The sequence below is a fragment of the Suricata suricatta genome, chromosome 12 (genome assembly GCF_006229205.1).
Source record: "Suricata suricatta isolate VVHF042 chromosome 12, meerkat_22Aug2017_6uvM2_HiC, whole genome shotgun sequence".
NCBI classification, from domain to species: domain Eukaryota; kingdom Metazoa; phylum Chordata; class Mammalia; order Carnivora; family Herpestidae; genus Suricata; species Suricata suricatta.
Window position 1 is genome coordinate 11,307,507 of NC_043711.1, and position 27,954 is coordinate 11,335,460.

At 48.9% G+C, this 27,954-nt stretch overlaps 1 protein-coding gene across 1 annotated transcript in view; it reads right to left on the minus strand.

Moving 5' to 3' along the window:
* BRD4 (bromodomain containing 4) overlaps window positions 1-15,290 on the minus strand; it is a 39,788-nt gene extending 24,498 nt beyond the window's left edge. The window contains exons 1-8 of the mRNA XM_029917838.1: window positions 15,228-15,290; window positions 13,430-13,547; window positions 9,861-10,179; window positions 6,153-6,290; window positions 4,702-4,837; window positions 2,984-3,273; window positions 1,935-2,297; window positions 922-1,050 (exon numbers count right to left, since the gene is read on the minus strand). Coding sequence (XP_029773698.1) covers window positions 922-1,050; window positions 1,935-2,297; window positions 2,984-3,273; window positions 4,702-4,837; window positions 6,153-6,290; window positions 9,861-10,179; window positions 13,430-13,440 — 1,386 coding nt within the window. The 5' untranslated portion in view covers window positions 13,441-13,547; window positions 15,228-15,290. The remainder of the gene's footprint in view (window positions 1-921; window positions 1,051-1,934; window positions 2,298-2,983; window positions 3,274-4,701; window positions 4,838-6,152; window positions 6,291-9,860; window positions 10,180-13,429; window positions 13,548-15,227) is intronic.
* Window positions 15,291-27,954: the final 12,664 nt, after the last annotated feature.

The following is a 27,954-nucleotide window of genomic DNA, read 5'->3' on the forward strand; positions in this document are numbered from 1 at the left end:
GCCTCCACACTGAGAGCAGAAGCAACCTGGGGCCTTGGATATAAGGGGCTGGGTATTTTTATGTGTAAACGTTAAGACTTTAAAAAAAAAGTAGATTATAAAAGCATATTATTAAATATGGACATTAACCTCTACACCCAATGTGGGGCTGGAACTCACAACCCTGAGATCAAAAGTCACATGCTCTACTGACTGAGCCAGCCTAGTGCCCCAGTTCTCCATAATTTTTAACTCCTGATCTTTCTACCCAAAGATAACCACTGCTGAAATTTGGGCACAGTTTTCCTTTTTTATAAAGCAAAGTGAAGTCAGTTCACACATTAACCTGCCCCCCCTTCCACCCACATGTATGCTTTACAGGGTGCCCTGCCCAGAGCAACTTGAAGGGGCCACAAATGCCAACGGCACCCATAAGGGAGCTGTGACCTCAGGGAACACCTAGAAGCACCAACCTCACAGCTAGTTGGCAAAAGATTTCAGGGCTCTGCTAAAGAAATGTCCACAGTGAGCAGTTATTTCAACTCACAACTGTGTCCAGTGTCTACCTTGTAAAACTGTCTGCCACCAACCTGAGACAGGTCTGCTTGGGAAAACAGATTGGGCCACATACAGCACGTGCACACTTCTGGCCAAGTGCAACCAAATGCAAATATGGGGCAGGAGGTTTTCCATGGATACCCCAAAACAAAATCCCAAATGCCTAAAACCAAAACCACTGCCCTGCTTTGATTATAATAAAATAACCTCAATGTAAAATGCACACGCTATCCTGACTTGAGTCTGCCTTCCAATCAACGTTGCATCTTACCAAAGCAAACGACAGAAATAAAATTTATGAAGGCCCATACAGGCCTGGCCCACCCAAGACCCCAGCCTGCTCTACTGCAGGATGTTGTACCTGGAACTTCCCCAGGGCCTCACCTGGAGCTTGCGGGCCATTGCCACCACCTCGTGGTCAGGAGGGTTGTACTTGTAGCAGTTGGAGAACATCAATCGGACATCAGCACCAAATTCCTGAGCGTCGCGGTACTCGCGGGCCTCCAGTTTAGACTGCAAAGACAAGACAGGGCTCCTTAGTGACGCCCATCACTGCTACAATGGGGACGTGAGCATCAGGAGGGCTGCCTCAGGAGCAAGTCAGTTTCACAGGGGAGCAAAGGTCATCACTTTAGTTCTCTGTCAGGTGGACAAAAAGACACTCAAAAGCAAGTGTCAGGGCCAGGAAATGCCCTGCTAACACGCCAAACCCATCCACTCTGGGCATGGTGACTGGCTAAGGGGCAAGTGGACCAGAACAAATGGAGGCAGAGCTTTAGCCAGACTGTAATGAAAGGGCTGGGAACAGTTCTGACCCGACATACACTTGTCTTGGTGATACGGGCTAGGACACTGGTCAAAAGGAACATAAGCACTGTCCCCTCCTCTATCTGCGCAGGCTTAGTCCACTCCCAAACAGAAAGAAATGCAAAATGGCTTAAAATAAACAAATATAACCCGAGAGGCCTCAAAATACTCCAATGAAAATCTAGCACTGGTGTGCCTCCTCCGGAGAGGAGACATCAAGGCCATCTCTGTGACACACAGTCTGGCAAAGTCATCAACTCTCAACCCCTCCTGGAACATTTCCTGTGTGCAAGGTGCCTGTGAGCATCAGGGCCCAAGGCCACTGAGGGCTTGTCCCCAGACCAGGGGACACAGCATTGCTGTCTGGGAAGAAAATTCCCAAGCACATGGTCCTGGAGGCTGTCCCCCACGATTCCCAGCAGAGGGCGCTGGGCTGCTTTGAGCTGGTGAGAAGAGACCGTTACTAGGGCACAGTTCACAAGCACCCAGGGCCCGGGCCCTCCTCTTTGACCAGCCTAGGATGTTCTGACCTTCTTTGTCCTGGGAGCTCTGCCCCCAGCTTGGGGGGTGGGGGGCAGGCATATGCTCACCTTGATTGTGCTCATGTCCATGGGGTGCTTGATGATGTCACAGTAGTCGTGCAGGCCCAATGCCTCTACGTCCACGGGCTTATAGAACGGCCAGGCATAGGCTGCGTGTTTCTTGGCGAACATCTCCTTGAGGATGCCACTGCAGCACTTGAGCTGCTCTGAGACCTTGCTGCTCTTATCCGACACTGGGTGCTGCTGCGAGTCGGGCACGTCCTTCTTGGGGGGCTTCACAGGCCGGCTGCTCTCCCGCCGGGGGCCCAGCTTGGCGGTCTTAGGCTCCGGGGGTAGTGACGGTGTTTCATGAATGGGGTCGATGGTGGTGGGGGTGGTGGTGTCTGCTTTCCTCTTAACTCCCTTCTTTGTCTGCCGAGAACAAAGGGCGACAAGCAAGGTCAGAGGTGGCGGCTGGCACACCTGGGCCTTGGCTCACTCCTGCAGCTCGGTCCTTTCTAGAGTTCCAACATTCATGGGGAATGGTGCTCAAAGGAAACTCTGTGGGTAAAGGACCGAGGAATAAAAAGACCTGTCCCACCACTCTGCTCTGCAGCTGGGACAGGACTCGCCAGTGGCAGGAGAAAGCACACGCTCAGGGGTAGAATCCGCTCACTGGAGGCCACAGAAACTCCTGAAGCAGCTTCCTACTTCATGCCTGGGAAGCTGCTCAGAACCAAGCCTTGCCACACTGGCCCCCCAGAAGAGGCGCGTCTCAGAGACTATTTGGGCAGCATCTGCAAACATGCACAGTCTAAATTAGAACTGGGGGGGAGGGGAGTCAGCAAGCCCCGGGGGTGGGTCTCAGCTTTGGGATCTTGGGGCCAGCAGGAAAGCAGTTTCTAGGCCGTGACTTAAACACTGCATGATGCCCCCCAAAATACCCACAAGGTGTCCCAGGAGCTGGGACAAGCTGTGCATGAAGTGCTGGCAGGGACCGTGACCTGTCTCCCAAAAGCTTCACTGTTATGGAGGGGAAGACAAAAAAGAGGGGGTGCTGAGGTAGTAGGAGGCTGCCGGTGGCCGGGCTGGGCCCCACACACGCACAGAATGCTCACCTTCACAGGCTGTGGGGTGGCCGCGATGATGGGTGGGTGGCTCTGCACGGGCTGGGGATTTGGCGCAGGTGGGGGTGGTGGCTGAGGGGGCACCGGTGGGGGTGTCTGCAGTGGCTGGGGAGGCACCACTGTCATGACGGGGGTCTGAACGATGAGGTCTGGGGTGACCGCAGGGAAGGGGTGAGGTGTAGCCTGCACAGGCGGAGGGTTCTGCTGAGGGGTCTGGGTCTGTGGAGGAGTCGATGCTTGCGTTGTGTTTGGTACCGTAGAGACGCCAGGTTTTGCCGTCCCTACCAATCATAAAAGGGACAGGTGGTTAGATGCTGAACCTGATACATGCTGGTTGACGCCATGGGGACACTGTCACATGTGGTGAGCACACATCTGTGTGGGCACAGCACACAGTGTCCCCATAACTGCTCGCCTAGGAGGCAGAACAACCTCCACGCCCCAGACCTTGGCCAGACCGACCCACCCACCCTAGGGCTCTCTGACAGCAGAGGCACACTGCAGGCCACGCCTCCTGAGGCATCCTGGCTCCAAGTCCCAGATCGGGCACAAAGACGCCTTCATGAGCAGGGAGGCCTGGGCCAAAGGAGCAGGAAACACACACTGAGAGTTAGCACCAGGCCTGTAGATGGGGAGCGGAAAAATATTCCTTGGCACTTTCGGACCGAGCTGTCCTCATTCCCAGAAGCACTGCCTACTGAGCAAGCAATTCTGGCAAGGGGCTGGCATCGGCAGCCCTGGCCAAGGTTTCTGGAAACTGGCAAGCTTCCACCTCCCTGAGCCACAGGAGGAGGCTGGACGGCTGCTGCCCTTTGTGACCAGCTCAGACTACATCCCTGCAGCTGTGAGGGTGAGCCCAAACACAACAGCCTGCATCTGTCCCATGTGCAGACCAAACTACCGGTTCCCAGAGAATATGGGCAGGACCCGTGGCTAGGGGATTAGCCTCAGGACTGCCTCTCTCCTTGGCTACCCCTCATCACTGCAAGGGATTAGGCTAAGCCCCTCTGCTCCCAGGAAGCCACCACTTCTGAGTAGGGTGGGAAGTCAGGTGCAAGCCCTGTCTTTAGAGAAGGCAAACAACCTGCAGCACAGGTCACCGCAGCCTAGAGCTAAGGATGGCAAGATGCAGGAGGCAGCTGTCAGAGCTTTTCCTAGACAGAAACGTTGCCTGGTTTCTCCTTCCTCCCCAGCAGCTGGCCTTGGGAATCCTGTGTCAGGCTGAGAGATGAGGGCAGGAAGCAGGGTGGATGCTGAGACAGACAAGGAGGGGAGAGCTTCACTCTGACTTCAGAAGCATCAAAAAGCCGGCCTGGCTCTGACACAAGCACCTAAGATCATTCACATAACCAATCTCAAGGTTCAAGGATAGAGATTGTTAGTTAAAACTGCCACTGGTCAAGTGAATTCCTTTCCTCTAAAATGGAATAAATAATTCAGGTAACAAAAATGCTTTGAAAAAGTTATTTTTTAAACCAAGGTCCAGGAAAAAAAAAAAAAAAAGGCAGGGTCTAATTGTGTTTGCTTTGTGGGAGGTCACATACCCATGCGACCTTCTGGGGCACATCCACCACTAAGCCTGACCCTGCCACTCCCAGTCAGTCCCTCACTAAACCTGGAAAAGGGGACAAGATTGGGGAGAAGGAAAACCAATGTCCTTGTTATTTCAACGTGAGGCAAACAATGCGGGGGCACTAGAGGTGCCCTACCTGCTTCTTTCCTCCCACGTCCTCTTCCTTTTGCCTGGACTATCATGATCTCAGTTTCTTCAGTGGGCAGTTCATTGATTTTCTGCAAGAAGAGCTTCTCCAGAGCTTCTGCCATTAAGACTATGTCATCTCCAGGCTGGAAAAGGAGACATGGGGGTGAGGGTCAGAAAGCCCTCACCACCTCTCTAGATAGAGCAAGAGCTGCCCACCATGTGCCACCCACCCCCTGCCCCAAAACCTGAAGTATCATAGTCAGGGTCCTTCCCGATCTGATTCCTGAAGGGCCACACGGTTATGCCACCAGATATCACAGAGGTTCACGTGCCTCAATCAGCACCTGTCCACCTGCAACCTCCCCTCTCTAGTCTTTTAAGCTCTGGCCTGAGAAACCACCCTAGTGCCGTAAGTGTCTACCAAGCCCTGGCAATCACTGCAGAGTCCCTCCTTTGACACAATTCCACTCTACTACAAATAATTGAATACAGGATTTCTTGCCACAGATACATTAGCAGGGCTCTGACAATGCTCCCCAGTCCCTCAAGGCAGCTTGCTGGGGTTTGGGTCATGACTATCCTGAGCTACATTATGGGTCCCCACTCTTCTGCCTCATCTACAACATGCTGTTCCCACTCAGCTCTACACTGAGAAGCGCACCTGTGCACATTTCACTTAAACCTAGTGATGAGAGCTGAGACTTTAAGAAAACACATAAACTTCAAGAAACTCACCTACCCATCTCTTCTGGGCAATTTTACCCACTACACCAGCAGAGGTCAAAAGCTGAGTTCTGTATAGTGTCTCCCTCCAGAGCCGTTCTATATGAAAGGGTTGGTTTTAATCACATCTGTGGTCTGAACTGTAAACAAATGATCTGGCTTCATGGCACAGCCGAGCCAAAAGGTTTGGCTAATGGGGTTAAGAAGTGACCTTCAGGTCTACAAGTGAGATCAGGGGACATTCAATTCTATGGCCACAAGCTGTCAATGGTCATGTCCACATTTCAGATGCGGCGGGCCCCATCACACTCTCTCTCACAACTGACGTTTATGTTTGAGCACATCTCTGCACATCTACATTAGCAGGCTCCTTCCTGACAATTTACGTCACCCAAATGGACTTTGTAATGAGTTGTCACTGTCCTTCTCACACCTTCTCTACTATATATTCCCAAGAACCAAAATCCCAAGGGCATGAGAAGCATATGCTTCAAGATAACAAGGATGGCTTAGAAGTAAAGCAAGACCAGCACCCTCTCCCCACCCCCAAAAAGAAACACCCAGCCACAGGCAAAGCCACTGGTCCCATTATTTCTGCCTCCAAATAATCTCCTCCCATCAGACTCTAAATCCCACGGGCTCCGGAGCCCCCCTGCCCACAGGCTCCAGATATGCCCATCTCCTTCTCCTTTCCTCCCCTCCCCACAGGGCAGCTGGACACCTGCCACATCTCACCTTGTTGTAGATGTAACAATTTGTAAACATAGTGTTGAAGTCCTGGATACATTCCTGAGCATTCCAGTAATAGTTGTTTTCCAAGCGCTTCTTTATTGTTCCCATATCCATAGGCGTTTTAATGATCTTATAATAATCCTGGAGAGCAAAGAGAGCAAAAGGACAGTGTCACCTCCCCAGCCATGCAGCATTCATAGCTGGGCCTTTGTGGATCTCACTCCAGGAACACAGGTGAGAGCCACGGCACAGACTGAGCCCTTTCATGGTCTCAGCAAGCAAGCTCAACGGGAATCCAAGACAAAGTGAGAATTAGGGAAGAATTCTTAAATGTTGGGTGCAAATCTGGAGGGAAAATGTCCGTCAACTGCCCTGGTCTGGGAACAGGTTGTCTTTACTGAGATCTAGGTTCCCCCCTCCCCTTTTTTTGTGATGTTAAAATCCTTTAATTTTTAGTAAATAAAAACATATAACCCTTTGAAAATCGGTCCTTATCTAGTAAAATAATCCACAGCAGGTGTATTTTCTCCCTATGATTTGACATTTTACTGGTTCATAAAATGCACGATCCTACGGAACCAGCACTGAGGCACACCTGTGACAACTGGAATCCCAGCTCTGGTCACACTGAAGAACCATGGAGCAGAAGCCGCCTCCTTTACTCACATTCACCATACTTCCACTTCAATTACTAGTCTTTCTAAGGATCTGTCAGTAGTACCTGGATAGAGCTGAATAACCAATCAGGTTAATGAGGAATCCAGACCACCTGTTCAACTCCTTAATAAAATCCAGCAGCCCCCACTCCTCAAACCTTCAGATCTTACTCCACAAGTGCCAAGCAGAAGGAGCCAGACGGCAGGTGTAGCTATCCTAAAGCCCTTCAAATCAGACTCTACCACTGTCAGCTTTCTCTAAATCTAAACCTATTCTAAAACTGAATGTTTATTTTTAAAAATAACCACGGGAGGTATCTGGGGAGAGAACAGGCAGCACACCAGGCTTCCCAGTAGAAGGACCAGAGAGAGCCAGGCAGGGAGACTGGCGTGCAGCTGGTGAACTCCACTGAAGACCACAACCTCAGAGGCTCCCTTAATCAGGCTTGGGTGGCAGAGAGGCAGGCCTATCCTTTAGCAAGTGCCAAGGTCTTGCCTGGAAACGGTAGACAGTATTGTAAAGGTAAGCACAAAGTGTGTGGGTTTAAGCTGTTCTGACACCAACGAGAAAGGAACAAAGGCAACCAGCTTACATGAAACAAGTGGCAGAGATCATAGCCCTGAGGTGACGGGGCCACACAGGGATGCCCAGGTACCCTGCCCAGGGGGCCATGAGGACAGACTATACCAGATTTTCTATATTCTATGGCTCTGGCCACCTTTTCCAAGAGAATCAAGGCTAAATATATCTGCCTCGGTGGAAATATATTTTTTAGTCTATGGCCAACAAAGGTGTCAAGTGCTCGAATTGGCCATGGCCTGTCAAGAGGGAGGAGAGAGAGAGAGAGTGCACAAGCGTAGCGACAAGGGGGCAGTGGCTTCAGGGGTGTGTTAGGTACATGTTTACTGAACAGGAGAGACAGGTATTCTAGTGAAAAGTCCAGCAGAGATCAGAGGCCAAAATGCAGATAAAGATTCCTGGAAGGTGTCAGAAAACAGAAAAAGAAGGAACCCTTTTTTGTGTGGTTCTATTAACATTTTCTCGAGGAGGGGAGAGGCCCCTGGAACACCAGGCGTTAAGCACGACACTGCTTCCAGCTGGCCAGCCCTGCCCTGCCCTGCCCCTCTAGGTCAGCTCACGTTCCCACCTCCCTGAAGACCTCAGATCACTGCCACCTTGCGAACGGCCTCTTTTTCCTATGTCAGAACTGCTGAGGGTGTAGCAGTCTCAGAGACAGGGACTCACACTGGGACCCCTGAGGAGCCTGGCCTCCACTGCACAGTGAATGACCTCAAACTCCCAAGTCACTGGGCCTGACAGACCCCCCCCCCCCGCCTCCACGTCTGTTCGGCTAGCTGGGGATGCTCTTTATTGGGATTTCAGGTACTCCAGCCCCCCCCTTTCTCCTGTCTTTGCCCTCTCAGCCTGCTGCATTTTCTTATAAAAAACCAAGCCCTCCTCCACTCTGGCCCTGCCAAAGTTTCCCTTCAAAGCCAAATTTCTCGAAATGATGGCTTCACATTCTCACCTTCTCATTCACACCGTTGGGAATCTGGTTTCTACTTCTGCGTCACATCTTCCTAAGGTCACCAATGCCCTCCTAAAGGCCAACAGGAGGGTCAGGTTGGAATCCTCATCTCTTTTGACCTCCCTGCAGCCTCTGATATGGAAACCTGGGAGACTGTTCACTGCTGGTGATTCTCCTGGCTCTCTTCTGCAGGCCTCCCACCTCCCTCTGGTGTTATAAAAGTTACAGTACCCCCTGGATTTCACACACACACACCCACACCCACACCTCCCCCCCGCCCCACCTCTTCCCAGTCTTTGCATTTGCTCTGGGAAGGTCACCCTCACCTGTGGATCCCACACAGCCCAGCCCACTAACCCAGCCAGAGATTATGCTGAAGCAAGCTTTCCCAAGATCCTCCCTCCAGTGACAGGTCGTCTGCCCCTACTCCTTGTCATGGTCATCAGCAAGAGTAGCCTCTGAAGCCCAGATCTGGCAAGGACCCTCTTTTGCCCCCACCCCTTTTCTTGAGCTAATTCATGATCTAGAGCTGCAGAGTCTCCTCCCAACTTGCTCTTCCTGAGTGCATATGACATACTCAACAGAGAGAGGTAACTGGACCGGTGTCACAGACAGCTGCTTTCATGACAGGAGGGTCACACTAGTGTATTCATCCTTCTTGAAACTGGATGCCCGGCAGAGGCTGAGACCCCTACACTTGCGCAGTTCAAACCCTCAGAGCCATACCTAGATCCGGGGCAATAATCATCTAACTCCTCATCCAGGGGGTGTGTGGGACTTAAATAGCAGGGCTTAACTTAAAGACACTTGGTCTTTGATGCTTGAAGAAAAGAAAATTATCTATCCCGTTTCTTCCTTGAGGTTCAATTAGAGATACAAATTGAGTTTCCAGAACCATTCACTAGGGATATGGGCAAAAGGAAAACTCTCTAGGGAAGAGCAGAACAAGAGCAAGTGCACCATGGCCATGACCGAGCAGGCGGCGGACATGCGAGGCGGCAAACAATGGCGAAGCTGCACCGGCCCCTCCTCTCTGCACCCAGGGTCCTCCACGTACTCGCTGCCTGGCAAATACTGCACTACCTCTTCCTGCCCTGTGCTCTGGGTGATTGCGGTGACAATGACCATGGCAGTACAGAAAAGGTTATCACAGCAAACCAGTCCCCCTTTCACAGCCTGGCCAACCACGCCTGAGAAGTACGGGGCCTGGACCACCAAATGCTCCCACTTCAGCTCTCCTAAGGGATCAGAAGGAAAGCTGCGAGCACTCCTTTTCACCCCCATTTCAACTTCTCTACACAGTTTCTCCCAGATCCACAATCTAAGAACTAATGACTGTCTGTCCATCAAGACTACTGAAACCATTCACTCAAGGGCCTCATGAGTCCTGGGAGTTCAGAGCTGGGGTCCAAAGGCATTTGTGTGTCCCCCTACTCGCCCCACCCGCCCTGAGCCCACCCACACCAGGAGCAACATGGGAAGAGACCTGGAGGACACCAGCCCTGAGTCCTGCCCAAGTTACTCACAGGGAGGTTTAGCTTGACGGCGTCCACAGGCTGCTGGAAAGGCCACGCAAACTGGTGTTTCCATAGTGTCTTGAGCACCACTTTGAGCAGATATTGCAGTTGGTTCGTCTGCCTCTTGGGCTTGTTGGGGTTGGAGGTCTCTGGGGGCGGGGGGTTGGTGCTGGCTGTGTTGGCTTGCTGGGGTTGGGCCTGGGCCTGCGTTGTAGACATTTGGGTAGTTTCTAGTCCATCCCCCATTACTGGCAGATTTCTCAATCTCGTCCCAGGGCCGCTCTCCGCAGACATGCTACTGATCCCATCACATTCTCCAGTGGGCACTCTACAAAGAGAGAAAAGCCATCATCAGAAACCAGGCAGCAGATGGATGCCACTCACAGTGACACGAGGGTGTGGCCTCCAATGGCTAAGGCCCTCTGGTGGAAACCGGTCAGACTGACCGGAGAGCCCCTTCTTGCAGTGACTAAGCAGACACATCCTCCAGCAGGGGAGAGTGAGCACCAATGGCGAGTGTCATGAGGGACAGGACTCAGAGAAAAGAGCCTACCAGGAGCCTGCAAGGCTATGAGCACTACTGATTTAATGCAGAAAGAGGCAGAATAAGCAACAAACCAAGTTTTTACATCTTGTGAGGGCTTAAAAAAAAAAAAAAAAAGAAAAAAACTTATTCATTTAGTTGGGGTGATGGTGGCCAGAGACAGAATCCCCAAGGAGGCTCTGGCCCCATGGGTGCAGAGCCCGACACAGGGCTCGATCCCACGAACTATAAGATCATGATGTGAACCAAAGTCGGATGCTTAAGGGACAGAGCCACCCATGCAACCCCCATCTGAGAATTTTTAAGGGACACTGCCTGTGTGGGAGACAGGATGATTTGCAAGCCCCCAAGTACATCCTTTACATTAAAACTGTTTGTACTTGTGGCTCATGAAACATTGAGCCAAGTCAGTAATTCTGTCTGGTGATCAGGGCCAGAATGCTGAGCACTCAGGGCGAATCCTCACATTCACTGAGAAAACTTCCTTGGTAACTAAAATAATGCATGTCTGCTGATTAAAGAAATCCCACAAGGTAAGTGTTGATAATCTGAAAATGAATCCACACTCGACCTATCAGGTATTAATCAGGTTTCAAAGCTTATTCACAGAGATATAGAAGGTCACCTCTCGTGACCTGCACAGGGACCCCTAGCTCACTGCCCACATGAGCACCCCTTCCTATGCACTCCCTCACTTGAATGACCCCTGCACTTTGGGCCATGCCAACAATGCAAATCCTGCCACGAGCATCCTCACGATGGCCATTTTGTGCACCTGTCCAGTTACTCTAACAGAACCACAGATCAGGTGTACATGGTTTTACTGCCAAAATGCTCTCCAGAAACACACTAAGTGACCCCTTACTCGCAGTGCTGAGAGCTCCCACACTCTATTAATGAGAAGAAACATCTGCTCAAATGTGTACTATTTGGCATTCTTTCTGTGTACACTTTTCTATTGGCAAGAAAAAGGAAGTATCAGCTTTAAGACCAGTCCCCGGAATAAGAAAGACTTTGTAATCTAGGAGATGCCTGCAACCAATGAATATTGCCAATAATAAACCTAGGAGTTCAGTGCGGATAAGAAAACCTTTCGGCTGAAGGAGTCAGGCAAAGGTTTAAGAGAAAAGGGCAGATTTTACAATCACATGACTCTTGTAGGCAGAGGGGAACCAAAAAAGACAGGACAAGTTCACTGGCTCTATCATGGAACACATTTTCTTTCTGGAACATATTTAGCACATGCTAGGCACTCTGGCTGCTGAAGAATTACTTTGTAATTCAATCCAAGTGTAATTTAAACCAACAACCTCACAAAGGTTTTATATATGCAGTTCTGGGAAAGTATGAAGTTTTAAAAGCACCAGGGGAAAGCTTGCTATGTAAAATCAACTTGGGGGGGAGCCTGTCACAGGGGGCTGTGGAGAGCTGGCCCTCCTGGTCTGAGGCATCCACTCCATACCCCATGGTCGACCCCACACATGGGTCCTATTTGCAGGGTGGCCCAAGAGCTGACAAAATGGACCTGGTCAAGGAGACGGCATTCCTTCCAGGGTGCTCTGGCCAACTGCAGGTCTAGGTGTCACCTGGCTAGTGAACACTTAGAGAAGTTGCAGGGAGGGGACCCAAGCGGGAGCAGCCTAAAGCCAACAGGAGCAAGGTGCTGGATCTTACACATTCAGTGTGGGAACTGAATCCATGCTTGCTTTAAGAGGTTAAGATTGTTCTTTATCCTTTTTCACAAAACAGGTAAGAAATCTACAAATGCCCTTTCCCTTTTCCCAGATGGAATGGCCCCTCAAAAAAAAGAAAACAACAAAACACAAAACAAACAAAAAACCCCCCACCCCCAAACAAATAATTCATTAGTTATTTAGTTCAAGAGAGAGAGGACAAGACTGTGGAGAGAAATACTAGTGCTACCATCTAAGGCATGGAGGGTGGGCATGTTACAGCTGTGCAACTTAAGAGAGGTCTACACATGGTTTTGCATTGAATGCTCAACTTATTTAATGAGGCCCAACTGTGTCTAAGACACCAGATGGGTGTTGATATTTATAGTCTGTGCCCTCTCAAGGTACTCTGAAGACTTAAGACGGGGGGGTGGCGGGGGTGGCGGGAGAGCCCTTATGACAGCCTCTAAGATGGGTGTGCTCTACCACGACGACAGGCCAAGAACATTTCCAGGAAGGGGGAGTAGGGGGGCTTTGAAGGTGTGAAGCCATTTCCTGATTATCCACCCCCCCCCCAATGGTGCTAAAGATGGGGAAGGAGCATCCAGGGCTGAAAACAGGTATCAGGCATCAGAGCTTGAGGGGGCCCACAGGTGGGGCATTTCCCTATATCAACTTCATCTGAAGTTGGGAACAGTGAGTACATCGTAGACCACAATACTTTCCAAAGGCAGACATGACTGGCTAGGCCTGTTTCAGGCTCTGGAGACACAGACACTTCCTCTCTCCCATCCTGGTCACTTGTAGTACAAGTCCCTCCAGAACTAATGGCCACGTGGTCCTGGAAGGAAGTGCCTGGGGCACAAATCAAGGCTGGAGCAGGCGGAGGAGGCAGTACAGGTGGAAGGGAAGCGCATGAGGTATGCATGAGGAAAGCCCAGCTGGGAGGTAAGAAAGGATGGGCATGGGCGGAGTAAATGCACCCCAGTGAGAGCAGGAATGAGGGGAAGCACCCAAAGGTGGAGTAAGGTGTGGAACTGTCAGCAGGAGCTTGCTCAGAGGAGAGAACAGAGGGAAGAGAGATCAAGGGGACAGGCTGAATCACACACCATGGAGTATGGCATGGAAAGAAGGGAGGAAGCCCTCCAGAGGCTGCATTCAGTCGTGGAGCCTTCATTCCTGAAGTGGGCAGCAAGGAAGACAGAAGAGGGTTTCCCCAAGCTCTCAGTTTTAATCAGTAAAGAGGGGAGCCTCATCGCAGAGAAACAAGGTCTAAGCCACTTGCAGAGTGACATGTCAGGGCTCCGGTGGGGCTGTGGGAGGGTTCAAAGGACACCTTTAGGTGGATGGCGTGTAATCACCTGGTATGCATCCTCGATTTTCATTTTACTCATTCCAGTATTGACAAGGAAAGTCCCTGATTGGTGCCAGTGTGAAAGGCTGTGCAGAGAGGTGTCTGTCAGCAGAAAATATGATCATCTGCATAGAATTTAACAATGCTGTTGTTAATTTTACTGATATCCATCTGTGGTTTTTGATTTAGTTTCCTTTCAAAATAAAGGCACTACAAACAAAACAGTAAACTGATTAAACAAAACAGAACAAAACCCAACACGTTGTATCTGAGGGGAGCCAGCCAAGGCCAATTGCAGCCTCCAGGTGGGAGAAGCCAGCGAGCGGGGCAGGAGAGTTTGCAGGAACTGTGGGAAGGGTGACAGAGGACAGAGAGCCATCTACATAGGGCTATAGAAGCTTTGGAGCACTCCCTGGAAAATCCTCCACAGGTAAGTGGATGGGGGTAATCATTTATTGGGCAACTACAGAAATTGGGGTGGGGCCAGTGAGGCAGGGGGAGACAGAGGGAAGAACAGCTGGCGGGATCCTTTGGTTTGGTGGCCACGGACCAGGCACAGAGAGTTACAGGACATGCTGAGTGCCTGGATACTACAAGTCTCAACAGAGGGGTAGCATCACAGAGAAGGAAAATAGGTCAGTAGGGTTTTTAAGGACTCCTTGGAGTCAGTTGGGAGAAGGTTTCCGTGCAGGAGGACGGACTGCTGGTCTAAAGGAATAAAAGGGAACAAGCATCAATGTGGCACCATCATGAAGGGAAGCCGGGATGCACTGAAGTGAGCTTGGAAAGGAGGGTGGCATAAGGGGAGGATAAAGAATGGCCTGCAGTTAAGCACACGGCAGGAGAGCTGCTACAGCAGGGGGCAGGGGTGGCCCCATGGCCCCATCACCTACAAGGACACTGAATGCCAGGGGCCAAGCAAGTCCCACCAGGAGGAAGCAGTCCCATATGTTTTCCATTAAGCAATGACATTCTGGAAATCTCCAAACAACGTCCACAAGGCAAGATGAAATCCAGGTAACTGACTTCAGGAACTTGTGGGCTAGGCTGTGCCTTTTTTTCTCTCCAAATGGACTCTCAGGGAAGCAAAGGGATGGAAGGGTCTGACATAACCACTTTTCTTCATCTTCAAGTGAGGCCCTGATGGATTCTTGAGCCAAGAAAGTTGCATTTTATTTTGCTCAGAAAATGAACGGAGCTTTCTCTACAGATAGCCTGACCCTCCAACTTTGCTTCATCTCTATGCTTTACACCACTATTTCCAAACACCATTCCCTATTCAGGCCTCCTACATTCGACACATAGTAACATTTAAATCCTCAAAACAACTCTGAGATGGTTTCTGGTCTTATCCCCATTTTAAAGATGAAGAAAGTGAGGCACAGAAAAATAACTTATCCAGGAAGTAGAAAGATCAGACCTAACCAGCCAGGGTGTCCCAGAGTTTAACCTGACTCCTGGGAAGTTTCAGCTGGACTTGGAGCCAAGGAAGCCCCCATTTAGGAGATTAATGTGCAACTCCTGAAAGCTCCAATGCAAACAACTGGGGCAGGCTGGCACATTTTAAGCAACATGAAAAACTAAGCATGAGACCCGTGCACTTGTAAAGACTGAGGTCGATCTCACAAGGAAAGAGACTGCTGGAGGCCTTTGGCTCACATGTGAAGGCATGGATGGACCTGAGACATACAAGCACCTCAAAGTTTCTTTCAGGAGATTCTGAGGACAACCAGTGACAGGTGACGCCCATGGCCTCTACGTGTGGGAGCACCATGAGATGCCCAGATGTCCTGTTCCGCACTCACCATTTGAGAAGCCATGGCCAGACAACCTGCAGCTCAGCTCTCCAAGGACTGTGGGAAACAAATCCTTATGAAACTTCCAGAAGCCACTCCTTCGCACCATGGAAAAGAACACAAAGGAAACTAACAGGACTCTCCTGGCCACTCTGCAAGACACACAGATGCAAGTAGGGCTTCCCACAATGGCCACCCCCACACTGCACCACCCCAGACCCTAGCATCAACACTCCAAACACAGAGGCCACACCAGGCCCCCTTCCCTGTCACCTGTGGGCTTTTCATTTGCTGTACCTGGTGCTTCCTTGATCTGTCCAGTGGCACACACACCTGGGAGCCCGAGGCCAGAGCCACCCCTGCTTCACTCTTGTCCTCCCAGTACACACCGAGTGCTCAGTGAATGACTCAGGTACAGAAAGCACCCTACACTGACCACACATCCACCCCGGGGATTCTAGATCTCAAAGCTCTGGAAAAAGAAAGCAGCTCATGCTCTCACACAGAAAAACAAGGTGACTGCCAGACTCACTTGCTCAGCCAATGCATCCTGTGTGCGCCATGTGCCAGGCCCAGGACTCTGCGGTCAATGTGACATTCTTCCAGTATTGAGCAATACTAGGGCAAGTACTGTAAAGGAGAAGGGCTGGGCTGCTCTGGCCAAGGACAGAGGTATGTGCACACTCCTGGTGGTGGGTGAGGCAGAGAAGGACAGAAGAGAATCAAGGCTTGTGACAGGAGAGGAGAAGGCGGGGCCGATGCAGCAACACAGGCATGGGTCTGGAAGCAGGGGAGATACCAGTGAGGGCATTTCAGGAGCATTTGAGGTGGGAGGGAAGGGATGGCATGGCTCAGGGGCCATGTGACCACACTGGGCTTTTGTCCTTCGCAGGTCCTTGACTCGGGGCAGAGAAAATAGTGGGAGGAGCAAAAGGGGTGTGTGTGCTTGGAGGGGGCCTGAGGGACAGATTCCAGGGTCATTCAGAACATAGATACAATAGAAGAAGTCCATTCATTTCATTTTCAACTATACTTGTACCTGTGCAATCCACAGATGCAAAAGACAGACAACCCAAGAGGGGATGCATGCAGACAGGGTGAATCAATGGCTCAGCACCAGGGTTAGATGGGGAGAGACAAGCTGAAAACTCAGGAACTCCTAAATCTACCTGCATATATAAGGATGTAGGATTCCTGTGAAACAGCAGATATCCTCTTCAACCAATTCAGAGAAAGTTTTAAGTAGAAAAAAACCCTAAAATGCTGTTCCCTGTTTCCATACTGAGCTGTGGCCAAGAGGCTGAAGCCACGATTCACTGTGTTGAGTTAGTTGAAGGACAAAGACAGGAAGAAAATTTCACCTACTGTTTCCAATCCAAAGAAGGCTGCATGATTCAACTGAGAGTCCTAGTCCTGAATCTGTTCCCAACAGGCATCCTACAACAAGTCTCAATTTAAAGAAGTGAGGAAAAGATGAAGACCGATTAAATGGTTAGTGCCCTGGTCCCCAAACTGAGTACCAAGGGTGTTGCAGCACCCCAGAAGGGCACTGTGGGAATGATCAGTATAAGGCAATTGATAATTTCAAGGTCAGACTGCAGTATATGCCTTTAGACAATGTCCCATCTTGCAAAGCCTGGTGTTCAGCGAATGCTGTAACAAAAAGCAGACACCACAGAAGACCTAATGTGGAACAGGAAATGCAGGTGCCAGGCATCCAATCTGGCTCTAAGGCCTGAGGAGTTAAGCAGTGCCCAACAGGTACACACACTGCATTAAGGAGGAAGCATGATTCTCCTCCTAAGTTTAGAGGAAATTCTCCTCCTAAGTTAGAGGATTCTCTTCCTAAGTTTAGAGCCCCTGATGAAGCACTCCTGCTTTCAGCGGTGTTGTCTGCTAACATCCCAACTCATCTAAATATCTAAATGATACGGGAAAACTTAAGGACAGACAGAATTCAGCAGACAACACAAGTGTAGCAATTTTCAAATTTCAACAGAAAGTTTTATTTCCTGGAGATTAGGTAGCAAGACAGACACGACTAGGTTCTGGGACTCAGGAGAGAAGAGAAAAGGCCATATACAACTGCCCAGAAATGGGCTGATTTCTGGATATCTGGCCCTAGTTCTGTCCATCAAAAGAGGCTGGGTAAACCTGGTGGGTTTTGGCCAATTACATTCTGAACTTGTAGGCCCATCTGAAGTCCTGGACTCCCAGAGAGGGCCCATAAAGCCAAGAGACCTGCCTCCACTTTGTCATGTTCATTTACTCACCTTCATCCTGAAGTGACACAACACCTAGGCAAGACACCAGGGAAAACAGGAGCAGAGCAGGTTAACTGGAAAGCTTTATGAATTCTCCTGTAAAATACTATGGCCACACTCAGCAGAGCTTTATGCAAGCCACCACACCATACACCTGCTCTAGGGCCTAGACAAGCTTGCCAGCACGTATCTGCTACTTCCTGGGCCAGTGCTCTCTGAGCACCTGAGCTATACCTGCTTAATCCTCACAGCAACCCTACAAGGGTGAGGCAACATCATCTTCATGCCTGTGGCAACACAAGAGAGTAGGGTGGTGGCCTGGTCAGCTGGAGTCACCCAGGGCTGTGTGTATTTCAAGTACTCTACTCCACAGCTGCCTGTACTCACCAAACATGGGCAGAGGCCTAGCTGACAGCACTGCTGGGCCCCACAGGACTGGTTTGCCCAAGGGCCCCCCTCCACTTCCATGTCCTGGCATGTATTAGTGGGCCTGCCTTCTCTGCAGAGGCAGCTGAATGCCATGTGACCCTCTAGCTAGGTCTCCAGTCAGATTTCCAGAGGTGGTATTTCCAAATTTTACCCCCAGAAATGAATCAGAGCCAAGAGAGCTCTCACAGCACCTGGCCGCCTGTCTGTCTGCAGTGTGGCTTGTCTCACGTACTAGGAGAAATCTGAAGCACACTTCCCTGTTGATGCCACAGGGAGAGAGGGAGGGGAACGGAGTCCAAGCTGTTATTTATGGTTCCCACACAGAGCTACAAGGAGCTGTGCCTTGAACTTGTTTCATGCCAAGCAAAATGTGAGCCAGTGCCAGCTGACCCCTACCCCTCATGAAATTACAAGTTCACAGTGGAGCACATCCTTCAGAGAAAGTCACCTCGCTACCACTGCAAGGCCCTCCTATAAAGAATCACGTGGGGGAAGTGCAAGATCCTACCGAGCAATAAAAAGGAGGGGTTGTAGGACCTGGCAATTTCTCAGTACTGGTTAATTTGTGGCAAATACTTATCCTGTTCTAGAAACATCCTTCTTGAAATGTTGCTGGTTACACTTGTTATGGAATACTAGTATCAGCAGGTCCATTTCCTTCTGGGCCCAGAGCAGAAGCTATTTCCATTCATGGCCACAGACCATTTCATTGTGCATCTGTGTCAGTAGGGAAGCACAAACAGGATTACTTTTCCATCTGACCAGCTCAGGCAGCTGGTGAGAACATCGCTCGTGTCATCAGCCAGACCGTGCTGGCTGGAGCTTGGCCAGTGGCTGTGCGCGGGAGCCGGCTCTCAAGAGCCTTAATCCTCCTTTGTGCAGTATGTACAAGCCCTGATTCCCGCCCCTCAGACATGACACACTGAGGCCCATTACCTCAGACTCAGCCCTGCTGCCTGCCTTGAGCCAAGTGACCCAAGGAAGAGATGAGCCACCTTCCTGCTAGGGGAGCATAGACACACTCGAGCTCTCTGTTCCCCAGTAGGGGGACACCAGGCCCACACAGTCCTTGTGGTCAGGAGGACCAGGTGCGAGGCCCAGCAGATCACAACACGGCCAATTCACTATTCCTGTCTTTTTGCTTTAGAAACCCATCAGTAGGCCCATTAAGTTAGGGGCACTGAGATTTTGGCACCATCCTTTCTCTGTAAAAGCTGCTAGAAGCTGGAGGAATAACCAGCTCAGGTGCAGTAAAAGGTTCTGTTGTTACATAGGCTTTACATCATGGTGTTGATGGTTAGATCTGAGTGGATGGATTTGTGAATTTAAAATGTTCCTGTGATGGGTATGCATTAAAAGCAAAACTGTGATGTGGACAAGATCAAAACTGCAAGGCTAAAACATATTCCAACAGGGGCAGGCTGATTGTTTCTATAAAGGGCCAGGGAAGAAATATAGCCAGCTGTAGGAGACCTACAGTCTGTTGCTATACTCTGTGCTGCTGCGGCACTGTCAGAGCAGCCCACCCACAAGCCTTAGACAAATGGGTGTGGCTATATGCCAATAACGCTCAGACTGGTCCAGGAGTCCTAGTTTGCAAGCCCTATTCTAAAGATTTCTAGACTTTGTATCAGGGTGAGGAAAATGTTTGTGAGAAAATGTTATGTCAGAAACGCAGAACAGGGGCGCCTGGGTGGCTCAGTTGGTTGAGCGTCCGGCTTCGGCTCAGGTCATGACCTCATGGTTGTTGGTTCAAGCCCTGCTGACGGCTCGGAGCCTGGAGGCTGTCTTCAGATTCTGTGTCTCCCTCTCTCTCTGACCCTCCCCTGTTCATGCTGTCTCTCCCTCTCTTTCAAAAATAAATAAAACATTAAAAAAAAAAAGAAACACATAATACAAGGGGTGCCTGGGTGGCTCAGTCTTTAAGCATCAGACTCCTGATTTTGGCTCAGGTTGTGATCTCACCCTTCGTGAGACTGAGCCCAGTGTTGGGGATTCTCTCTCTGCCCCTCCCCTGCATACTCTCTCAAAAGAAATAAACTTAAAAATTTTAAAGCAAAACAAAACAAAACAAAAAAGAATACAAAATTATAGGTTAGATTAGGTAAAGAGATGTAAATGAGTGGGTACACAGAACTATAAAATGAAGTGGCACAAAGGGTGGTGGGTGTGTGGAGAACTCTACCTATTTACATTGAAAACCCAACCAACCTACCAATACATATGTAAAAACAGCCTGGCCTCCTTGCAATCAGACATCTTTCACAAATCCCCACAGACCTCAGTTGGTGTGGTCCATTTCTGCCTGGTGAGCAGGCCTCCAGGCACTGCTACGCACAGGAGCCTTGACCTGGGCCAAGACTCCAAATTAGAAGCTGAAAGATTATGACAGAAATACAATGCCATTAACACAAACACTGCATTCCCACTGACCTGGGTCTAGTGTTGAACCCTTCATAGGTAAGGCTAAATGACATTTTCTTCAGGTTGCCTGTTTGAAAGCTATTACTCCAACTCCTTTAACTGTCTTCATTTTTATACCTTTTATTTTCAGTTACTTGCTTTTCTGAAAGAGCTGGTGCAGTGTATGTAGCACCAAGGTTAACCTATATTGTAATACAGAATGCAAAAGGACTGTTAATTCACGTAGAAAAAAATCCTGCTTTGAGAAGTAAACTCCGAGATGGCTACAGAGCGCATGGCCATGCAAACTGCAAAGCTGAAGTAGACAGTGAGGCTGGGTACTTCCTCCACTTAGATGAGGGTTTTCTGAGAGGAAGGACACAAAGACACAGGGCACCAAGAGTGAGTGAGAACGTTCACCTCTTGACAGTGAAAACTACTGAAATGAGGGTAAAGTCTAAGAGTGAGAAACCAGGATTAGTTTCAACTAGGCTGACAGTCTTGGGCTGGCCTGTTATAGACCAGAAAACTTCGGAGTATGAGATCACACTGTCCTCTGGAACCCTCTCATTTCTGATAAAAGGATGAAAATCAAGTTCATGATCCTCATGAACAAAACTTATAAAACTGTTAAAAAACAAAACAAACAAACAAACAAACACACACACACGATAGCTAACTATGGTGTTTCCAGCACATCAAACACCAGGGAAACATGTTAGTGCTGACCTCCAAGCAAGTGATCAGAGTCAAGCTGTTTGGGAATTTGGGAGGCCACAAGGGGAAGGTGGTCCGTGCCTGGGGTTGGGATGTTCCACAACGTGCCAGCCCAGCACAGACATCTGCTGCATGTAAGTGGAAATAACATTCAACGTGTGAGCAGACCCATGAGTGGGAAGGCAATATTCCAATCTACCTTTCTACAGTTTCGTGCCCTGGGAAGTAGGGGTTAACAGGGCGGGGTGGATATCCCCAAAAGAGCACATCCTGCCTCTAAGCTCTTCAAAACAGAATGGTGGCTGAGAGCAAGACTCAAAGTATCCCTGGGGCCCACCTATGTTCACTGGGGACATGAGGGGATCAGGAAACAGGGCCAGAAAAAGAGTTTCCAGGGACCACATGACCATGAGAGCCCTCACGGAGAGGAAAGGCCAAACCAGGCCTTCAATGGCCAAGAGGACACATGGAGACGCCATTCCAAGAAGCCAGGAACAGCGGTATCCACGAAGCGCAGGGCACACACTGACTCTTGGTTTACAGATGCAGAAGCCTGGTTACCCTGAGGAAGAGCTGATGCATATGGGGGTTATCTTTTCCTCAACGATATTACCCTGTGACCCTCACTCTGAAGTTGAATTTTAAAAGTAAAACCTGTGAAAAAGGTTACATCTGTCAGTATCAGGTACTCTCAGGAAATGACTCTAGCAAAGAGGACTTTTCTTCTCACCATGCCTCAGTTTTCATCATACAGAACCCAGATAATGTGGGTGGGAGTAGGGGAGAACATCACTTTTCCCACAGGAAAAGGAACATAGAAAGTGACAAGTTAATGTATGAACTGGAAAGACCCCAAGTCCCCAGTTTCCAAAGCAGGAACTGAAAAGATTGACCCAAGGCCTAAAGACAACCAGTCATGAGAGCAAACAATGTCAAAACTGGACATCTACTCCAAGAGTATACAGCAAAGGCTGGTCCTCTGAGAGGGAACCGGGCCAAGGGGCCCACCTTCCACATGGCCTTGACTTCCCGACAGGGGCCTCTTCTCTCAGGTAAGGGGTAAGCTTACCACTCCTTTGTCTGCTGGGAGCCTCAGTCCTCAGCAAGTGTTCACTGTCTACTTTTGTCCTGATAATCTGACCCTGTCACTTTGAGATAGATGCCTGGATGTTAATAAACCAGCCTCATCTTGATCTCAGTAATTTTCAGAGGGCAAAGTTGCAGAGCAGGAACAATACTCAAATCACTTCAGGAAAGAAGAGCGAAGGAAGTAAAGAGTTTGAAGGGATCTGTTGTTCTGTGAGAACTAATGTTCTTGTTGCCATTAATTCCACCCAATCTCTGCTGCAATAAATGAGCCACAGAAGTCAAGTGTCCCAACTCTGACACTACAAGAGGGGGAATGCAGATACCAGAGAGAAAAGGACAAATGACACAAAGCATGTCTGATCTTCTTGCAGGACCCACCTGCTACCCCCCTCATCCCTCTCCAGCCCGCTCTCCCCTGGGCAGCACAGGCCTTGCAGGCAGGCAGCGGTCATTGTCCCAAGAAGAGCCTCGGCCACAGCCCAGCCAGCATCTCCAACTCAGACCGAACGACACGGCCCAAGTTTACTCCCTGGTAGACACAGTCAGTTGTCCCTAGTTAAGTGTCCGCCTGGGAATAAGAGCTGCTTGCTGGTGAGGGAGGAGCTTTCAACTCATCAAAAACCAAAACGCCTGCCTGGTGCACGCACTATCATGCACTCCGTGAACGTGCAACACTCCCCACAACTCCTCACGGCCTTTGTGTGCAAACTGTTGAGAAATACTTAAGGAAGAGGAACTAACGTTCATCACATGAAGCTTCACATCAGGGCCTAGCACACAAGACGTCTGAATAAAGAGAAATGTGACCACACATGCATGGTCCTCAGTGAAAATGGCCCCGCACTGGGTTTAGTAACTGCTTTTCAAGCTGCGCCCAGCAGAAGCTGGAGACCTAAATATCGGGCGGCTTGAGGTCCAGGCCTTTCCCAGCTCTCCATGCTAGGCATGTGTCGCCTGAGAGGGAGCAGAGCTGACCTGAGCTAGTGTCCCCTCTATACTCTTTGGGGTCCCAATACCCTCCCAGTAATGATTATCACACCTCTGCTGAGGACCTGGGGCAAAGGGCTACACCAAAGAGGAATGGGGGCTGGGTGGGGGGGGGCCTTCTCCCATGTATGCAAAAACACAGATCAGAACTCATGTTCCTCCTGCCCCTCAGCAAACCTCGCACAGGTGACGGATGTGGCAAAGAGTCTCTTCCACTTAGCCAAACACCTTAGTGGAGGAGCAGAGGTGTGCCTTCGACTCAGATACTCACAGACCTGAGGCCTTGTTAGGATAGGGAGACAGAACAAGCGAAAAAAACTGCAGGGAAAACTCACCAAAAACCAACAGGGCCTAAAATCTTCAGTAGCCCAGAAAGGGAAATAAGAGGACGACCTGGAGTAGGGAGGCCAGCAGCTGCTACACAAAGAAAGCGATACTTTGTATTTATAATGTATCTACATGTGCCTCATACAAATATAATACGGCCAACTCCAACAATTCAATATTTTCCAGTAGTCACAGTAATGTAAAAAGATGATGTAGACAGCATATTTCACCAAATACGTGATAGTTCTCTCCCACTGAACTCAATATAACCAAAGTACCATCTCAACTTACAAGTACTATAAAAAGCAAGGACATTTTACATTTCTTTTCATACTAACGGTGTGAGATTTGAGTGAGTACTCCTCAATGCAGGAGCTAAATTTTCATGAAGTATTTCATAAAATATCTGCATTTAGATTCTATAAAATTTATGGTTGAAAAAGCAGATTCACATACCCAAGGTGTTCCAAACATACTTCTCCAATAACTTAAGCATCAGTAAAATTTCAAAATTGAGTTCCTCAGTAACAAACAAATACCACATTTTGATGCTCAAGAGACCCAAGATGTTAGTGCTGATCTTATCATAAACATCCAGAAGATTCCTCCTCTAGAAAGGAAGCTAGGGCATGCATTTTAGGAACTTGACTCCAGAGCCACAGGGACCCAGACCTACTACAATTATCAGGGTTGGTTTGACCCTAGTCACTCCACACCTACCACCTTTGTCACCCAAAAATCCATGTGTGCTTTAAATCAACTTGCTTTTTACAAATGTAAATGTATTTATTTAAAAGAAAACATTAACATATCCCATGTGATGTGTGAGCCTGTTTGAATGAGAGACATGGGAGACAACAGAAGAAATCTTAACATGGGTTCAATTATCATTGATTTTCTTATATGTTATGTTTACATATAAGAACTGTAGTTTTATAGGATGTTATTATCTTTTTAGAAATAGAATAAAAACTTTAATCTTAAAAAACCTTTTTATTATGGTAAATATACAAAATTTACCATTTTATTATTTTAAAAGATTTGTTTACTTATTTTTAGTGTTTATTTTTGAGAGACAGAGAGGCAGGAAGGGGAAGCGCAGAGAGAGGGAGACACAGAATCTGAAGCAGGCTCCAGGCTCTGAGCTGTCAGCAGAGCCCAAGGTGGGGCTTGAAACCACAAAACTTGAGATCATGACCTGAGCAGAAGCTGGCCACTTAACTGACTGAGACATCCAGGGGCCCCAAATAGATTTTATTTTTAAGTAATCTCTACACCCAACGTGGGGCTCAAACTCACAACTCCAAGACCAAGAGTCACAGGCTTCACCAACAGAGGCAGCCAGATGGCCCCATTTTATCCATTTTTTAGGGTTCTTTATTTTTTTGAGAAAGAGTGTGCAAGTGGGGGAGGTTCAGAGGATCCAAATCAGGCTCTGCACTGTCAGTACAGAGCCTGATGCAGGGCACAAACTCACCAACCGTGACCTGAGCTGAAACTGTACACTAAACCAAATGAGCCACCCAGAAGGCACCCCCATCCATTGTTAAATGTACAAACTCAGTGGCACTAAGTACATTCACACTGTTGTGCAGGCATCACTACCATTCATCTCCAGAACTTTTCTTGCAAAGCTGAAACTGTTACATTAAGTGCTAACTCTCCATCCACCCCTTTCACCTGGCACCCACCATTCTACTTGTATCTCCATGAATCTGACTCGAAAGTACCTCATGTAAGTGGACTCATACAGTATTTGTTCTTTAAAAAATTTTTAAATATTTGTGAGAGGCAGAGAAAGAGAAAGAGAAAGAGAGAGAGAACAAGCAAATGTAAGCAGGGGAGGGGCAGAGAGGGAGACACAGAATCCGAAGAAGGCTCCAGGTTCTGATCTGTCAGCACAGAGCCCAATATGGGGCTTGAACTATGAAATCATGACCTGAGTCGAAGTCTGATGCTTAACCGACTGAGCTACCCGGGTGCCCCCTGGATTTGTCCCTTTTTAACTGGCTTTGTTCACTTTGTAAAATGTCCTCAAGGCTCATCCATGCTATAACCTGTATGAGAATTTCATTCCTTTTGAAGTCTGAATGAATAATTTCATTGTGTGGACAGATGACATTTGTTTATCTATTCATCCATCCACATACACTTGGGTTGCTTCCACCTTTTGGCAATTTTGACCAATGCTGCTATGAACATGGATGTACAAATAATCTGTTACCGTCCCTGCTTTCAAGAAAATGCCCTTATTCGTAAAGAGATGTTTGCCAAAGTACATGAGATAAATCACATCTGCAACTTACTTTCAAAGGATTTAGAAAAAAACAAAAACCAAACCTCTGCACTGATAATTATATGTAACTAAAAGGAAAAGAAGAAAAAAGACATTAACTTAAAACCAACACTGGCCACTATGAAGAGAAAGACGGTGTAAAACTAAGTACAATGAAAACATCATCACTGGCGTGGCTGCCGTCCAGAGTCTGAGCTACACTCCATTTGCAAATTCTCCCATGGAGAAATGCTAGTTCCTGAACTAGAGTCCCCTTACTGAGGCTCCCACAATTTGGGAACATTATGGGGAGGAATGTAGATCATTCAGCGTGGAAGCTATTGTAGGAGCAAAACAAGAACAAAAAAGGGCAGAAGATGGGGGTCTGACTTAGATAATTTTAAAATTATAAATAAATTTACACATAAATAAAAAACAATCCCAATTGTTAAGGTCAAAGGGGAGCCCCAGATTAACCTCGACTGCTGAACCATCACAAGACAAACTCTGCCCCTGGTAAAAAGCTGATTACCACGGAATAGGAGCATACCAAGCAGTCTGCTGAGTAACAGGGCTGAGTGAGATCACTCAGGAAATTTTGTGTCCAGAGAGGAGAGTACTCGAATGTCAACTCTCTCCCCAGAGAGTGCTGGGGAGGCAGGCAGAAATGTTGGACTCTGCAGCCTCTTAGACGCAGACACTGCAAGGCAAGTTAGAGAGAGAAGGTGTAGGCCATGTGGTTTCAGGCACCACGGCGGCTCCTGGGATTTTCAATCAGGCTGTTGGCAACTTCATCAGAGGATTGAGGAAAAATCCAAGCTTGTCCAAGAATGCTGAATAGTAATATGAAATGGGAGGAAGTAGAAACCATCCTAGGGGGGAAAAAAAAAAAACCAAACTTGATCTTGAAGCAGAGTTTTAGACAAAGGTAGTAAACACATGGAAAGGGCGAAGTAAGATGTGAAATTAACATCTAAAGGTTTCAGAGCCTGGGCAAAAGGTTCTGCTGGTCCCCCAGGTTCATCATAACTAGGAGGGGCTGGAATGCAGGGGCCAGCCATAAACTGTAGCTCTTTCCTAGTACCTGTTTCGTGAGACACCCGCAGAACTCAGCCAGGACTACTGACAACCCTGAGCACCTCCCACAAACTCAGACGGCTCTTCTTGGTTCTGTACAAGCACAGAGAGACTGCATTTCCCTTGTTCCGACTTGGTTGCTGAGCTGCTGGTACTACCCAGGATGGTGCAAGGCACTGGGCCAACGTGAGGAAGTCGACGCCCAAGGGCAGCCTCTGAGCTGGGTGGCGGGCCCTGTCCCCAGCAGATGGAGGAGGGCAGAGCTCTGATTCCAACCTCAGTGAATGGCGTGAATGAGCTCTTTCATTGGCGAAGGAGAACACACAACAGTACCATCTGCTGAGGGGAGAGAAAGGTCAGAGGAACGGGCATTGAGTCTTCTGCTCTCCACTGGTGAAAACAACTGCCCAGGTTCCTACTGTGTCATGGCCTAAACTTGAGATGAGGCCTAAACGCAAGAAGCTGAACAACAGAAGCACAGATTCTCTGTCCATAACAATTGGAGGAAACCAAAGTGCAGAACCACCCTGGAATTTCTTTGTCTTTCTTCTACCTCTGGCTGCCCTTGTTCAGCTCCCCCACACTCCCACCCAGCCCCCCATGCTTCCAGGTTCAGACACAAGTGCCTGGAGCCAGTGAGGGTTGAGATGCTTCATCCAAAATGTCTCCAGGGGCACCTGGGTGGCTCAGTCGGTTAAGTGTCTGACTTCAGCTCAGGTCATGATCTCACGGTTCATGGGTTCAAGACCCACGTCGGGATCTGTGCTGACCACTCGGAGCCTGGAGCCTGTTTCAGATTGTGTGTGTGTGTCTCTCTCTCTCTGCCCTCCCCACCTCAAGGTGTGTCTTTGTCTCAAAAACAAATAAGCATTAAAAAACAAACAAAGAAAAAAAACCCAAAATGCCTCCAAACTACCCTCGTGGAAAGCTCAGGCTTCAGAGTTAAAATCAGAAAAAAGGTGGGTATCATTTCCCCAAAGCCAAACCGCTATCAGGGGAGCTCCATCTGATGAAACCGAGAGCTTGAAAGCTGAGAAAGGTATGGCTCATGAGTGATGGGACCAAAGTGTGCCTGCTGGAGTACTGGACTCTCCTCCCCAGCCCAGCCACCTACGGCCAGCTCCTTGCCCTCAGACAGGAAGGCAAGGGGCACCACTTCCCAGCCAAA